This window comes from Poeciliopsis prolifica, unplaced genomic scaffold (assembly GCF_027474105.1).
Source record: "Poeciliopsis prolifica strain line A6 unplaced genomic scaffold, Auburn_PproV2 SCAFFOLD018, whole genome shotgun sequence".
In the NCBI taxonomy this organism is placed as follows: Eukaryota; Metazoa; Chordata; class Actinopteri; order Cyprinodontiformes; family Poeciliidae; genus Poeciliopsis; species Poeciliopsis prolifica.
Window position 1 is genome coordinate 5611194 of NW_026562393.1, and position 17645 is coordinate 5628838.

Consider the following 17645-nt stretch of genomic DNA (forward strand, 5'->3'; position numbering starts at 1 on the left):
TGTCAGTTAGTGTGACATTGCATCTACTATTTGCCTGGTTGTGTTCCATTTTAGCTTTTACCTGTTTACCCTGAAACTGGGTTAAAGCTCAGTTAGAGAGCCCACGGTCTGTTCAAATGTTCTGTTAGGCCAAAAACAAAGTCTAAAGCTGAGAAAAGGCCAAGAAACTTGCATTTGTACTTCTCTAGAAAGCATTTTGGTTTAATGAGGACCATTTTGATCTGGCTTAATGAGAACAAAAACAAGACAGACACACGCTGCAGATTCCCATTTTGAAATCTATTGTCCAAAGAGGACAAGGTGTGCTGAACCTTTAGAGCCACTGGATCCTGGAGTCCATTCCCTCCACTTCAAAGTGGAAAAAAAGGATGAAATTGACCACTTTCCTTACACAAATAAAATGAAAATGAGAGTCAATATGTCCAGCGATAACATTCCATTTACCCTGGGGAGAGAGTGTAGTTGGGAGGAGTTAGAGGTACCACAGTTCTGCTGCTCTCCTCCTTGGATCACAACACATTCGGGAGAGAGTCAGAAAGAAGTGATGAAAGAAGACAAGAGAGACCAGCAGCTGCCTCATTCTTGATCTTGATAAGGCATCAAACTTGTGGCAGTTTTACTTCTGGACAATGAAACCGGCAGGACCAAGGTTTTCTGGCAGTGAGGAAGAACTGAAATGAGACACAGAGACTGAGCCCTTGAATAAAGAGAACAAGGTAAGAGTTTACTGAAGCTGTGCGTGGAGGAAAACCTGGAAAGCATAACTCAGAGCTTTGCTAATGAAAAACATGAAGGCATTCAGGGTAGACTGGTCAGATTATACATTTTGGGTTACTTGGAAGGAAGGCGGTTAGGGGTGTAAGAGAATGGTGTAAGTCCCAATATTTGGATATGATGAGTCAGACTTTTTTGCAATCTCAATCAATAATTCTCATAATGTTTTTCATTATTCTTTATCCTTGACCGCCTTTTCACTAGAGTCTACTTCCCTTAGTTTGCAGTGAGTCCTTAAAATATTTGAGAAAGCCAGGATAATTCAAATTATTACATTATGGCAGACAGCCTGTGACCTGACCAAGAAGAAATGACAACTTGTTTCAGTAGACTAAAGTTACTTCAGAACTTGTCTCTGGAGGTGACAGTTTCAGTTAAAAAGGTAAGAGGCTTTCAGTCCACTGTTCATAATGAGTATGAACTTATGTGATATGCCTTGTTTTTGTGCAAAGATATACAGCTTCATTAGAGCCAAGAGTCATTAAACATCATTATCGCCACTAAAGACTTGTAACTATCACATTGTATTCAAAATCTCAGTAAGTGGCTGCATGCTGCACTGATCTTTTTCTGTCTTATCTTCTTGTGCTTGATAGTTGCATTCTTCAGCATTCCTACATGATTAATCCCTCATCCATTTAATCTGTAAAGTAGCACAAACAGTTTAAAAATTCCCAGATGTCTCTGTTTGTTTGACTGAGAAAAAAAACTCCCAAGAGTTTACAGTAAGTAGAGGAAAACGCTGAACATTTTAGGTGCATTTAAAGTATAAACAGTTTATGATATGATAAAATATCATTTATTCAGTTCTTATAAAAATTTGAAGAACAAAGGTGGAAAGCTGAAATAATGTTCGGTAGTGCATTCAAAGTCGTGTTTATTAGCCCGACATTTTTCTAAAAAAAAAATTGTTTTATTGCAAATGTCAGAATTTTTGTTTTGAGTAAGCAAAAAAAGAAAAAGGTACAGAAATATACGGTTTATCGTGGTTGCAGCTGTCTTATGTACCATATTACTCTGATTTGTGCGTGAATGTTTTACTGGGATGTATTATTGTTTTGGATTATGATATTTCGGGTGGCATCTATCCAAACTCAACATCCCAACTGTGATTTTCCGTGGATTTATTAATGTAAAACAATTTATTGGAAATTGTCAGCTCGCTTTCAACTGATCCAGAATTGCAGCAGAGCAACGTCATGCTTTCATCTGCATGATCAAATATCATTTATGTATTTTATAAAATGCAAAAGACCTAGCACAGCGCCTTGTGGCACCCCACAGCTAATCTTATATAGAGTCAACATTTGTCATCTATATGAATCATTTCCATAAAATTTTTCAACAAGAAAGGAATCAAGACAGGATAATATCTGTGATCGACATGTTGGGATCGGCATTAGATTTTCTTTGGTTTTTAATATGATTTTGTGATCTGAGGTCACTTGAGTATCATAAGTGCATTCTGGTTGTGTGATTAAGAAAGATTAAAATTAGGATGAAATGTTTTTCTCCTGAAAGTCACGGCGGTGGACCCTGATTGGTCCTGCAGGAGTCAGCATATGCCGATGGTCGACATGTCTGTGTGGATGATCCTTCCTGTCACCCTACCAGTCTTCACTATTACAGGAATATGGGTCGTGTGAGTACATTCAGACTTTTTCTAGAAGCTTGTTTCTTTTGTTGAGAGAAGTAAAAAAACAAAACAAAAAAGAAACTGCAGCAAATTTGTCACAATCTAAATTTCTTATTAGTACTTAAGCTAAGCAATGGAGAAGTTTGTAACAAAGCAAGGCTGGGGGAAAAAAAGTTATGTTGCTAAATGACATATTGCATAAAGTAAAAGTGGGGAAACATCAGAGGATGGAGTATTCAGGTTTTTTGAGTGTGCACTTTAAAATTACACCTCAATTTTAGAACAATTTTACCACAACTATTTTCTTGCCTCCTGTCACAGTGCTGGGTAAAAGATAGCCACCAATATTTGACTAAAGCCAATGAGAGAAGGCGCCTCGGGGTGTTTGTCTTACTTAAAGTTTGTAGACCTGAATTCGCCATTAGTCGCATTTTATGCAAAGGTAGAGAATTAAGCAGAATTACACACAACAAAGCAGTGAGAAGATTAATCTTTTTGCTCTCCTGTTTCACTTTTTTTATTATTAATATTATCTTCTTTGTTCTTTTACAGATATGCGATGGCCCTCTACAACCAGCATGTCTGCCCTGTGCACAACTGGTAAAGGACATAAACATGTACACTAATAATAATAATAATAAAAATAATAATTGTTAGAATAATTATGCTGGATATGTAAAACATTTAAAGCGTCCACTGAAATTTGTCAAATCTTACTGGAAGAAACACATAGGCTAATTTATCTTTTTGGTTGCTCTCATTAGATTTTATTCAAAATTGCTCTCATTTTATCTGCATACAGATAAACAAACCCTTTTTAAATGACCAATGTTTCAGATGCTATGGTGAAACTGCTTTAAAACCTCATCCACCCATGTAAAGAGAAACGTATGCAGAATAGCAGGCAGCCTGGGTTTTAGCTTTCAAAACCGAGAAAATGAGTTGTGAAATGTAGACATTTCACCCAAGACATGTTTATTTCCTGAGCAGTCTCCACTCGACACACACCAGCACGTCCTCTCTCCAGGGTTAGTTATAATCCGAAGGAAGGAGAAATTCAGAAAAAATGCTTTTGGAAGTCAAACGTTGATGGGGTTTACAGATTACGGCAAATTATATATATTTGGTTAATTTTCTACTGTCATTTGAGCAAAATGAGAGCTGTGACGTGACAAATGTTCAAGCCGGTTTTTAATCATTAACAATGTGTTCAAACATTTCTTTTGTTCACTTATTTTGCATCAGAAAAGGTTTTATAATGAACATTTAAGGTGAAAATATAACAGGAGATTGGAATAGTTTTCAGATGTCTTATGAATGCATGCAAACACTTGTTGGCTCCCCTACTATATGAAAAAAGCCTAAAAATGTCAGCAAAGTTTCCAGTGACACAACTATTGGTACACCCAACAATTAGTCATACAATAAAAACACACATTTTTCAAATTATTTTACTTTTAAAGTTGATAAGGTTTTCCATATTATCCAGAGTTAAACCCAAAATAATTTAACTTTAAAGTAATATATTAGTTTAATCAACATGTGACTTATGCCTGGAAGTAATGTTTGGTTTTAATTTAGCAAGTGATTTTTAATTTGGGTTTGGAGTGACTGTCTTGAATGTGATAGAAAATCTGTTAAAGGGAATTAAAGATTAGCGTGATGGAAACCCCAAAAATGGGGAGCTCATTTCCGCAAATAATCAAAGCGCCAGCAAAAATGAAGAAAAACATTGAAGAAAGAAAAGAAACACCACTGGAAACCTGCAAAAAGCTAGCCAACAAACAACAGAGAAGTTCTATTTCTGCAATCCCAATGAAGATTTTGACATTGATCATGAAGAATAGTTTAATATTTCAACATATTATTTTACATGAACATTGATTTTTTTCTTCAAAACCAATACTCTTATTAGTACGCTGTTTTATTTGCCCGATTTAGAAAAGGGCGTTTTTCAAAATAATGATTGTCGGGACACCATGGCGAAAGATGTGTCACCAGTGATATTCTTGAAAAAACAAATCAAAAAACTTGTTTGTCGACATGGTAGTTTATCTACATTGATTAAATGTTCTCAATTTAAAGATGATTCTTATTGTTATCAGGCACATAATGAGACTCTCATTTGGATCCAATTAAAATTCAACCAAATACAAACAAAAGTAGCTGATAAAGCTGTCCATCTACGGAAGCCCAGCTGGTTGAACTGAGTCGCTGAGGTGGCAGTGTGTGTGTTTTGACATTTGTCTCATGGTGCTGACCAAGTGGGATATAAAAAGGAATTGCCCCAAGCACCCATCTATGCGGTCCTTCAATAACTAAACTGGTGTGTGAGTGGGATTCATCACTGACACCAGGTGAGTCTTCAGGTTGGAATTAGACTACTGCGACAACAAATTATTTCCTTGTAAAGTTTTCAATATATTTTATTTTGTTCAGGGAATCCTATCTGCAAACTGAATGAGTAGACTACATGGACATGTGTCTTTGCAGGTTGTATAATGAGTCCTGCGAGGAACAGCTCCCATCACAACGAGGACCTGAACTGTGCTGTACCCTGGACAACATACCCCTCATCAGGTCAGCGGTGTCAGGCTTCTTGCATTAAGAGTTCGGCTCTGTTGGATTCACATGCAGATGTTATGGTTTTTCTAATCCCTGTCCTGCTATGCATTTTAAGTATACCCAAGGGGAAACAAAGCCTTTTAAGCTCCGTCAGCATCTTTCAAACAAAAGAAAGTATTCATTGTGAATAATCATACATATCATCTGACATGGCTGTTGGTTTTTTTGCAGTGTGTGCTTTCCTGTCATTTTAAATCTGCTTTTAATTCCCCAAAAATGAAAATAAATGGGAACTTTCTTCCTTTGTGTATGTCCTCCACTTGTTTTTTTTTTATGCAGGACTAGGGATTAAATGAGTATTAAGTTGGAGTTAGAAGTTTATTTGGCAATCAGATTGTATTATTTTGTTTGGAAAAAATATTAAGAAGAAAAAAAAAACTGCTAGGTGTCAATTTTCTAAGAGTACCAGGAGAGTCACACACATGCAGAGGGAGAACATGCTGACATGCGAGTGTGCAGCTCCCCCAGCAAAAAATTATGCTTCAACAAAATATTTTTACATTGTATCATACTAAAAAAATATTTATGTTGCCTAGTTATGTTAGCCTTGACATACAAGATTTAAAATCCTGATAAGTTTGTTTTGTTGACCTTGTGTTAAACATAACCAGCCTGGTCACTTAGTACAGCAATTTTCGAAGTACCCCCTCATTTCCTGACCTTTCATCATTTAGAGTTCCTACCTTTCAAATGAAGAAATTTGGCTAATGAGGGTAAAATCTGCCTAAATGTCGATCTCGACTGAGATGAGAGGGACCTTTTCACCTCCACAGTAAATGGAGCTCATGTTGCCAATAGTAGATCCTTCAGCGCTCTTTGAATTGCCACCGCAGAATGCAAACAACGATTTCCCCCCCTGCAGAGGAATGAACAAGGAGTTTATGTTGGACACATTTCCAGCTTTTTTTCCTCCAAAAGTAACGATGTGGTTTGTTCATAGTTCACATATTACTCCTGATAAAAATCTCACAAAGTTATTGAAGTGCAGCTAAATCACCATTAAACAGCAAAAGTTTAAAATCGTATTATAGTGCAGCTAAGGGATTCAATTCATGACTATTTATGAATGCTGCTTATTATGATTGAATTTGAGTCCAACTGAACTAGGACATTAAACTACAGTGCTTTTCTGTCGGCTCATGCTTCTGTCTTTTTCTGTTGCAGTAAATGTGGAACTCTGCCACCTGAAAGCTGTTTCTTCAGCCTCATATGCAGCACAGGAGCGTTCATGGGCAAGTGTCTTAACAATTAATATTAGAGAGACACCCACTTTTTTGATGATACAGATCAAAAAAGTTCAAGCTTGTTTTCCCAGCTGCAGCAACTCCAGCCTGCTCCTCTCTCCCCAGAATCCAAAGCTTGATCCAAATCTCAGTCCATAATCTGAGGGGGAAAAATTTACTCAGTTCCTTGAAAAGCGCTTTTTTTTATGCCCCACATGAGCCACAAACATTCCCCCTCTGGACAAAAGGGGCAGCTTTTCCATTCCAATGTGTGCCAAAACTTCTTTAAACCATCTATTTTGGGTGGTCCTCTCTGAGTTCAGGACCCATTGTGCTCAGTGTATGTTGGTTTTATGGATTTTTTTAAGGGAGGCTAACAGGGAAGAGGAAGAGTTGGCTGAGAGGGTACAGAAGCTTTTGGGAAATGCTCCACACATGTTCATGTCTTGTTGTACAAGTTTGGAGGAACCGATGTTTGTCCTGGGCTTTACAGAGCACACTTAGTGGGGTTCTGATATCAAAGAGGCAGAAGCATGTGACAGGGATTTTCCTAACAGGACCGAGAACAGTTTTTACTGAAATCAACACATTAGGATTTTATGTTTTTCCCATCTGATCACATAAAATGACTTTTAATCACATAGCCAAGCGGATTTTAGTTGTCCCTAACCAGTGGATATTGGTGGTCCATGACAGTGTATATATATTTTCAATTATGCTATTTTGATATCAGATATAAAGCGTTTGAGCACATAAATGAAATGTTGCTGCAAAATAACTGAATGACTTGGGTCGGATGTTTTGGATTTTCTTCCAGAAGCCTTTCAAAATAGTTTGTGCAATTACTACAGATGGAGCTGGCCTAACTGAGTCAGTTTTTCCTCAAACACACCGTTTGAGCTCTGCTCAAAAGCTTTATGGGACTGAGATCAGGTTTGTTCATGACTACCGCAAAACATTGACTTTCCTCTCCTTGAGCCACTTTGTAACTTGTTTAGCTACTGAGTCATTGTCTGTTCGGAAGGCTAATTTGTGCACAAGCTTTAATTTTCTAGCTGACGTCTCCAAATTTGCACATAGTGCTCTTTCCTCATTGTCACTTCTTTTGAAATGCCTCAGTGCCTTCATGCAATTAAAAAAAAAACCTTACAACATGAGGCTGCTACCCTCATGCTAAACAGTTGTTGATGTTCAAAGGTCTGAAAGCTTTCTTCTTTGTCTATATGGGAAAACATTTTAATTTAGTCTCTTTGTATCACAGAAAAGGTCCTCCAAAAAAATACAATTTTGCTCCAATAGTGCAATTGCTAACCAAAGTTGTAATTTGGCTTTTACAGCAATGCATTCTTCCTCTTTGAGTAGCCTTTCACCTCATGCTGGAACAGAAGTCATTCATTGTAGGTATTGATACTTTCTTGTCAGTGTCAGCCGGCGTCTTGATAAGGTCTTCTGTTTTTGTTCTGATGTCGATTCATACATTTATTACCAAAATACAACAAGAACAAGCTCCTTTTTGAATATAATTATGGCTGGTCTTTCCAATGTTGTGCGGCACCTGGAAATAACATGTTTAAGGTGTTGCCTGCCGAAGCCAACAAACTCAATAAGGGTATAATGTGGGTTTTTTTCAAACTGGTACAAAGTATAACAATTTTAGTTATGTTCTTCAGACTTTGAAGAAAGTTTGTCTCTAGAAGAGAGAGTAAGACAATAAAACCGCAAACTTGACTCTTACATTGATTTTATGTGATAGAATGACACAGTTGTACTATATAACTGCAATGTGAAAGGAAAAGAATGGATCATTTTGATTTTTTATTAGTCTTTTTTTTTCCCAAAAAAAAGTAAGTTGTTAATTATGTGCTTTCTTTTGTTGGTCTTGTAAATTGTTCAGGAATTAAAATATTCCTGCCTCCTTGATAGCAAACACAATCCAGAGTTTGTATCTGTTAGGGGTTTTTTTTGTTTGTTTTTTAACTCAAAGATATTCATACAGACTTGAAGAATGGCATTTGTTAAAGCCCTATAAATCAGAAAGTATGTGCCTTACTGTCCAACTTCCCTTCGAAATGCTCAGAATATCCATAACTTTAAACATGGATTTCATACACAGTGTTCCCTTGATCATCAAAAGCTAACCGCTGCATTCAGTTGGACTGCCAACAGAAATGTCCAAACAGGCTCTCTGAGCAATTTGTAGCATGATGAGCGCCAGATGTGAACGACGACGCTGCTGTGAGGCTTTGATGGAACTGTTTGGTAAACAAATGGCTGGAATCTGCAGCATCACACCACAGGAGAAAACAACGAGCTCACTGCTAATTCTGTCGCAGCTCATGTCATGCAGGTTGAGAAAGCTGGAGTTGCTTTGAGCAAAACTTTTTTTTTTTAAGCCAACAAGCCAACGCTGCAGAGGCAGGTTAGATAAAAACATGGGGGGAGGGTAGGAACAAAAACAAGAACAAAGCTGGCGCTGACAGTGTAGTGTGTTTAACAGAGGCTAAATTTCTTCACCATATTTCCAAAATAAAAACAGAAAAGAAAAGAAGGCCAGGTGCCTAGGAAAAAGAAGATGTGATCATATAATGATGTGTAATTTCCTCTCTTTCTTTTCAGTGATGCTAGTCACTCTGTTGCGTTACGCTCACGTGATTGAGAAACACCAGAACTGTGTTCTGAACATGGCCAGCCTTTCCACCGGGTGGATCTGTGCTGCTGGTCTCGCCATGGTGGGAAACTTCCAGGTAATCGAAAACCTAGGAGTTCAGGGTTATCTCTGGATCCTTACCAGAGAAGCACAGTGAGGGAGAATATGTGTTTAGGATTCTCCTTTGCACACAGGTTTCTCTGGGTCTCTTATCATTTACTGAATGTAAATTAAGAGTAAGATTAGGTTAGGTGACCCGTTATGAATTCTACAGGCTCCAGGTAGTATGCTCACAATTATAGTTTTGAGGTCTAACCCTAAGATACATTCAAATCAAAAAATGAGACCATAATCACATTTTTACATGGAAAAAGAAAATAAAATTCTTAAAAACCTGGTAGCATAACTGTGTAAACTAATTGGTGAGGCACTTTTTTATATGTGTGCAGATTATAGAGAGTCAAAAGTCAGCTGTTAAGAGTAGAGAGACCAGATTGACAGAAAACAAGGCTAACTCAGTATGATTCAATCAAGAACTGCCAATGTGCTGCAGAATTTTCTGGGTAGTTCTGGTTGTGCTCTACACCAAATATATTTTCCATATATTTGGACAAACAAGAAAGGGTTGAGTGAAGCTTTTTCTTCCAAAGAGACCATCCAAGATCTGGTTACAATCACCCAAAACATTGTGGAAGAACTTCTTGTGTTCTGATGAAACCAAACATAAGTTTCTTTTCTCAACAATTCCAAGAATATATGTTTTGAACAAACTACACAGCACAAAAGAGTACAATACCCCAACTGAAACATGGTGATGGTGATATTATGATCTGGGGTTATTAAAGCTAAACTTTTGCCGGGGTTGAAAAATGTATGAACTAAAGTTGGTCAGTTTTTACAGAAAACCATGAGGTTTCTGTTGGAAAACTTAAGATGTATTTTACTTTCCAGCAACATCAAACATCATGAATACTGAAACTGAATCAAAAATGTTTTATTTTCAGGGAGTGCATAGATGATAGATGTGGAAAAGGATTCATAACACTCATTTATTTACCTTAATTAACTATTTTACCAGGCATGTGTAGACTTTTCATATACATAACTGAAAGTCTATGTTGCAAACAACATAGACTGTTGAAAACATTAAATACATTACTTTATGTCTGAAGATGAGATATGAGATCATCAGAATCCATGCATGGAATGTTAAAAGATACAGTAGCAATACCACAGACATTTGTCTTACTGGAATTTTGTGGGGGTTTTTCCTTTTTCTTTTTTGCTCTTTCTGCCGTGACGAGTGGCTGTGAGAAAAACAAACGCAACTCTTATAAAAGTTACATTTATTTTCAGAACATCTATGGAGTTACATAATTTCCAGTCAAACTGTAATCTCATTGTGAGTTATTCACACCACTTCCAGCTTTTGTGCTGTATTTTGTTTGATATTTATGTTTGATCTTGGCAAGAATTTCAACCGTAATCAGGATAAAATACCAATAGGATGTGCCGTTATCGTACATAGCAATATGCTCTTTGGTCTCTAATAAGAATTTATATTTATACTAATATGATGTGATTTCACGCCTCATTGATTAAGAAATGGAATCAACTATTCCATGCAGATGATGATGATGACATAAAACATGATTTATGATTTACTTTGGATTATAGTGATCAGTTTTTGACTCTCAAATGAAAGAATAATAGGAAATCTTGCTCACGTGTCCAGAAGATATGGGTGGCTATGTAGGCAGGAAGTTTAACAGCAAAACAATCACACACTGAACGTCTCAAAAAGCTGTTATTAAATGCCGCTGGGATTGATAACGCTCTCCCATCACGTTCCCATGAAAACTCTGCTGTGTGCTAACTGCTGGGCCCATCTTGCGTTCTCTATTGTCCATTCTCTGTAGACCTTCCAAAATAAATGTTCTTTCATGTTCTGTTTGTTCAGTCTGAAAACACCCTTGCTGGGGTGGGATCTTAAAAAGCATCGTTTCTGTAAGGAGTGCGGGGCAGCTGGTAGATTTATTGAGGCGTCATACATGTGTCTCTTAACTCAGATGTTACAGTGTTGAGTGTCTCGGGATTTTTCTGGCCAAAAAAGTGTGAAAAAGTGGGGCTCGGGGGCCAGTTGTAGCTCCTGGCTCCCAACCACAATGTGAGGGGGTTACATATCTGGTGGTTGGTAGAGGAGGAGATTTTGTTCACTGACCAATTAAAATCTTGTTTCAATAGCAAATGTTAGTAAAAATAACATTTGTGACTATTTGTAATAGTCACGCTTTTTTCTTTTTATACATATACTTGATAGTATTTTTGACCACTTTTATTGAATGACTTTTACTCAAAAGCAAATTTGGGTTTTTTTTGTTTTGTTTTGTTTATTTTTTAAGTTAAGTTTTGCTAATGCAAATATTCCCAATGAAAATTAGTCAAATTCCAAACAAAAAAAATTATACCAAGAAAGTAGAAGAAAAAACATAATATATTAGCCTTTTAGTTGGAGACAATCATATAAAACCCTGAGTGATTATTTTTCTTTTACCTGCAGTCATCTACCCATCCAACTATAAAACACTGACTCCTTTATTTCAATAATCATATCGCATGATTTATTTATAGATTGTGTCATAGCAAAAAAAAAAAAAAATCTACATTTGAATACTTTTTACTTGACAAGTGTGGATGAAAACTTAGGACAGTACTGATTCAGACCTATTCATCAGTGGATCTGGAAAAGTCTGAGATCCCAAAATTTGTTCATCAGTTAGTTTGTCATTCATCTACCCATCCATCCTGGCATCTGTTTCATTTTCATTCACTGCATAAACCTAATTTCAATAACTTCCACTGTTTTTTAATATAGAAGTAACAGAATATTTAGACGTGGGCACCAAACTGGAGATTTTCTACAGAGTATTCCTACTCTCTCAATATGTTGAATCCTTCCAATTTTAGTTAACATTTAGAACTAAAATACATGTGAAAAAAAATCAAGCAGAGTCATTGTAATTCTGTTCATTGTTGTCAAAATTGTATGTACAATAGTTTGAAGCAAACTTTTTATTAAAAAAAACACATTTCTGTATCCGGGAAGCAGTTTTGACTTGATTTTGGCCCATACAAAACCTTTGGATGCAACTGTGGTAAAGAGTTTTCTGGTTCAGATTTAATTTTCCCAACTTGTTCTTGCACTTTCAACTATGTATTTCTTCACAATTGACAGCAAAGTAACAGACTAGCACTTGTAGTTTGAGTATTTGCAATGAGGTTCTGGTCAGCATGTTTAGAAAAGCACTCAGTAATCATTCAATAGGGACGTGTGAGAGGGCTATCTTGATTGGACAAGAATACATTGCTGATCCATATTTGTGGGTCAGAGGTGAAAACAAATGAGGGCTGGTGTATAACCTGAAACAGACAATCTTTTTCTAAACACGTTGGGAACATTTTCTAAAACAATACACGTAATTGACAGGTTAGCAGGAAACATTTAATTTTCTTAGAAGTTACAAGCAAGATTTGTGTCTTGTAGGTATTGTCGTCAGGTCATACGGTCAAGTAGCTTATCAAGTGAAGATGGTACATCAGTGATTAAAAAGCTGAGGTTCAGGAACAATAGGTTTGTAGAAAATAAACTTTGTCCTTTGCCTCTACTCAGATTAGTAATTATTTGTGTTTATTTCAGGTGGATTTTGCCAAAGTCCTTCATTATATAGGTGCTGGAGTGGCGTTCCCATCCAGCATTCTGTTTGTGAGCTTCCAAGCGGCTCTAACCTACAGATTGGCCAAAACCCAAGAGGAGTATTGGATGGGTCACATACGAGCGGGGATGGCTCTGCTTGCACTGATCGCCCTGGTGCTCAGTATCCTCTGTGTGAAATGTTATTATGTTTCTCTAAAGTTTGGATTTTTTTGAGCAGTTCGCTGAAGGCCTTTAGGGTTTTGTTTACTTGCAAAATCTTACTTCTGAGGTTGCTGACCTCTCTTTCACAAGTTCAGAGGTAATTTAACATCACCCTCTGCTGGAGAAGAGACTGCTTTACACACAGGATCTTCAATTTATTGCACTTGAAAAATCTCTGAAGTCTGTCAGCTGGAAACTCCTCCAAATTAAAATGCTTATATTTAAAAGAGAAGGTTTCATTCTTAGACACATGTTCTAGATTTGTTTGCTTCTTTGATTTGTTTGCTTCAGTTTAGTGACCTCCTAAACTGTCTTAAGTCGACTGTGTTTACAGTCTATATTTTCAAAAATTACAGGTCAAATCAGACATGAAATTACATTACCTGCTAATCAACAGACTGTGACAGTAGCAGTTTTCACTCAGAACGCAAAAAAGATCTGAAATATCTCAACACAGCCTCAGATAGCAGTTAACATGACATTTTAAGACTGATAACTCGGTTTAACCAATCAACAAAACTAATTTGCTTTGTCCTACCCATCAGATCTGGGGTCGTGTGTTGTTTCTCCTTAACCTCCCATCACCAGGTGGAGTTTTTTTTTGCCAGGAGAGCTTCTCCCTGCAGCACACCTCCGCCATCTTTGAGTGGATCTACTGCATGGTCATCATGTTCTTCTATGGGACTTTTGCCTTTGAGTTTGGAGGGGTGTCAGCGAACACCCTGATCGTTCTCTCCAAAGGAGGGGGACTTCCCAGCTTCTCCCTCAGTGCTCACAAGCCGGAGATCGGCGGAGGGCCCGTCCTCCACCAGGCAGAGAACCTGTCAATCCTTTAATGGAACATCACTGGAGGTCACTGAGTAAAACATGGAGGAAGACCCTAATTGCTACGCTCGTGTTGCACATTCAGTAGCCTCAGCACCGAAGACACTCATAGACTTGTAGTCTGCTACGCTGCGTAACATTGCACAGTTTCACAAGTGCCCTCTTGCAGACAGAGGCCAGTTACGATCTATACGTGTGGACAGAGTTCTCGTTGTTTGTTTTATTTTGTCCTTATGTAATGATCAGCCTCTGAGTCCTCAGCCGGAGCTGCCTTTCATCTGAACAAATATCTTCAAAAAGTGCCTCAGAAGTCTCTCAGAGTTGAAATGTTCAGACACAGAGCCTGTGTATTGTTTTCTGGCAGGAAATTCTGTTACATCACCAGCTCTCACCCTTTCTGTCTGCACTAAGGTGAGGTTTTCCAAAAGCTTCAGACAATGGGTGGACGTAACTGGGTGCCAATAATAATTTTCTTTCATCTGAAGTGGATTTTCTATCCAAATTTCCAGATATGAGTGTTTGTTTTCACTCTGAACAGCTCATGTGATTTGTTTTTCAGATTATAATATGCTAGCCAATGCAACATAATGTTGAGGTAGATACCTCATTTTTGCATATAAGCTCTGCTCTGTTGTATATTTGATCTCATCAGCTGTTTTGAGAAATAAAATTCTGCATAGAGCATACAGACTAGAAAATAAAGCAAAATGAAAACTGGACGCTTGATTTTTTCTCATGTGTGGAAAAAGAGTGGCCAGACTGTTGCATGGAAGATAAATCTATTTCAGATTGCCATAGATCAACTATAATACAGCAGACGTGAATGAAGGGGCTCTGGTCAGATGAGACAAATAGATATGTGAGCCATTTCGTTTTTGCATTTCCAAGTTAGATTTCTTCACTGCAAGGTGTGCAGAATCTTAATTTTACTCAAGTAAATTGGCCATCATTTAAAGTGCTTTGTGAAATGGAAACCAGCCACTCTTAAGAGCCATTGAATGTAACATGGTTGTGGCAGTATCATGCATATGAAAGCTGGTCGGAGTTAAATGCTTACTGTGGTACTGGAAGAAAACCTGAGTAAGACCACAAGACTTGAGTTTGAGGTAAAGGGTGTCTTCCAACAGGACAACACGATTTGCAGATGTAATTTTAGTGACATTTTTAGTGGTGCAACAAAGTATTATATCAAGGCCCTGAATGCTAAATGAGATTTTTTGTTTGCAGATTTCTTTTTTTCAAAGACTGCATCTTTTCTTTCTGTTTCACATTTATGCAGTTTTTTGTTTCTCAATCCCCCCCATGTTTGTTTTGTTTTTGCCCATAAACATGGGCAAAAACCGCGTTTCACACATTTCCGACAAAAAAGTAAATGCAAAGTTTTTTTTACTTTTGAAGCCCCTCGCCCCAATCCCTACCAGTTCAAAACCCCTGCGGGTTCGTCCATGACGTTTCTTCCGCTGTGCGCATGCGCAAAGAGGAACCAGTCCAGTTCTTCTTCCGGTGTGAGAGCGACAAGCAAAATATGGTTTCCTTAACGACTTATGTATGATGTTTGTTGCTAAGCCCGGGATGGGGCGGCACATTTTCAGCTTACGTTTAAATTTTAGCGCATGACGGTAAATATTTGCAGACCGGAAGAGGACTGAGAGCGGTGGGCGCTCGAGAGCGACGCTTGCAACTGGATGCCGGTCGGTGTTGCGTACAGCGTCTGCTGCCAGGTGCTCTCGGACGTTATGGCCGAAGCTGCGCCCCGGAGGGTCCGCGGGTCTCCGGCCTGTCTGTGCGTCCTCTGCGGACTGCCTGCCGCCGGGAAGTCACAGCTGACCCGCAGGATTGTGGGTACCGCGGCGGAGCACGGCTGGAGGGCAGCGGCGGTGTCCTACGACGAGCTGATCCCCGAGAAGGCTTATCGCACCGAGGTGGAGGAGGATGGCCTCAATCTGACAGACATGGTAGACCGTTATTCTCAAGTCTTTATTAGCTTTCACTGAAAACGAGTGAAAACATCTGCGATTTAAAACAGACCGATATGAAACATGTGATTAATACCTGTTTGAAGGCTCTGGCAAAATCAGAAGTGCATTTTGACTTACATTTCTCTAAATATACGGATTTTCATGAGTGATTATGTATTTTTTTTATTCCCTTATAGCACACTAATTGGAAGTCCTACAGACAAGCCGTGTTGCATTGCATAGAGCAGGTCTTGGAGCGGCCTGAAGTGGTGATGGAGTTGCAAAGCAACCCTCTCATCAATGGAGCTGCATGGCAACCATGTGTTCAAGCTCTACTGCACCCTAAAGAGTTACACACCGATGGGATGCCGCTGCTCTTTCTTTTAGATGACAACTTCTACTACCCAAGCATGAGATACGAAGTGTACCAACTTGCAAGAAAGTGTAAGGACTCGTTGTCAAAAGAACATGCTCCTCAGCACCCTTAAGTGTTTTGTTTTTTGGGTTGTTGTTTTTTTTTTCCAAACATGTCCATTGTGGTTGCAGTGTCACTGGGTTTCTGCCAGGTGTATCTGCAGTGTGATTTAGAGACCTGCATCAGGAGGAACCAAAGCAGACCTAAGCCCATCCCCGTCAAAGTGATCATGGAGATGGAGAAGCGTTTGGAATTTCCGAATCCACAAAAGAACCCGTGGGAATCCCAAAGCATCTCGCTCAACTCGACAAACGATGTATCCAAGTCCGACATGTAAGAGAGCAGAATTAACTGCTTTTGGCCCTTTTTTGTTAAATACAAAGTGATTTATAAAGCTTTTTTTTCTGGGTTTATCTTCCTGTGTGACTTTTTATCAGCCAGAGAGTAATGGATTTGGTCTCTGTGGCATTAGACAATCCATTGAGCCCAGCTGAGGACAACAGCGAACAAAAGGTGTGTTGCAGTTTCTCACATCTGTGAAACGCAGTAAAACGGGAAGTGAAAGATGGAAAGTTGAGATGTGAGCAATTTCTCAGAAATGCACCATACTGATGTTGCAGGAAGCTGATCGTCTCAAGTGTGCCACGAGTGTGGTCCACCAGGCTGATCAGGTCTGTCGGCGTCTGATATCTGAGGCTATGAAGGCTGCCAGAGGTCAGCTGGGAACTTCACCAATTGATATTTATTATATGTGTTCTCCATGTTTCATAATAACGACCTTTGCTGGCTTCATTTGCAGAAAATCAAGTCCCTTCTGAACACATGCGGGTTCTGGCTGCTCGGCTGAACGAATGCAAAGCGACTTTCCTTCACGACTTGAGGAAACGGTTCCTGCAGGAGACGTGTTTCCTTCAAGAGGAGGACATCAGTGTGGAGCAGGTGGTGAATATTTTTGATGACAAAAAGAACGAAATCCTGTCACAGTTTATAAGCAACCACAAAACAATGTGATCTTTTTTTCAAGATAATGTCAAAGAAATTATTACTATGAATGGTTGGTGTCTGTACATATTTAAATTCAAATAAAATGTATTTTTACTGATTATTTGCATTTAAGTTAATTGAATCGTGTTGAAGTAATTTATGACTGGAAATACACATTCTATTCATAAGCTCCTCTAAATACTTTTTAGAGCCTCTGTGTCACATCATATATATACCTCATATATATACCTCAGGGAAACAAACACTAAATACTTTAGTTGCATTTATGAGGGATTGTTAGTCTCCTATATGTGGTTTTATTAAAATTATTTCATTAAATTAGTTGTTTTTACCTGAACTATAGATACAAAACAGACATTTTCCAACTTTTTGTGAGAACATCAAACATGAGTAAAAGATTAACTCAGTTGAAGGCGTTATAAACTTCAGAGCTGAACGTTTAACAGTAAGTTGGCAGTGTATATTTAAAGCTGGATCAACAGATACTGTTTTGGATTCATATGTACAGCAGCTTACTAAGCTGTTGCTGGTAAAATTCTTATGATCCCCTCTAAATTGTCATAAATGCCAAAATGTCGACAAATTTAGACGGGACGTTGAACACGATACACGACCGCATTT

At 38.3% G+C, this 17645-nt stretch overlaps 2 protein-coding genes across 2 annotated transcripts; both read left to right on the forward strand.

Annotated features, from left to right (window-relative positions):
- The first annotated feature begins 501 nt into the window (after positions 1–501).
- On the forward strand, positions 502–14363 carry LOC129367848 (transmembrane protein 150A-like). Its single transcript, XM_055042465.1, has 8 exons — positions 502–716; positions 2296–2416; positions 2963–3010; positions 4904–4990; positions 6200–6267; positions 8875–9002; positions 12603–12780; positions 13410–14363. The coding sequence occupies exons 2-8, from the start codon at positions 2337–2339 to the stop codon at positions 13655–13657; spliced, it is 837 nt and encodes a 278-aa protein (XP_054898440.1). The 5' UTR covers positions 502–716; positions 2296–2336; the 3' UTR covers positions 13658–14363.
- A 783-nt stretch (positions 14364–15146) lies between these two features.
- On the forward strand, positions 15147–17122 carry LOC129368251 (L-seryl-tRNA(Sec) kinase-like). Its single transcript, XM_055043155.1, has 6 exons — positions 15147–15601; positions 15802–16048; positions 16151–16352; positions 16457–16532; positions 16640–16733; positions 16819–17122. The coding sequence occupies exons 1-6, from the start codon at positions 15332–15334 to the stop codon at positions 17028–17030; spliced, it is 1101 nt and encodes a 366-aa protein (XP_054899130.1). The 5' UTR covers positions 15147–15331; the 3' UTR covers positions 17031–17122.
- The last annotated feature ends 523 nt before the right edge of the window (positions 17123–17645 follow it).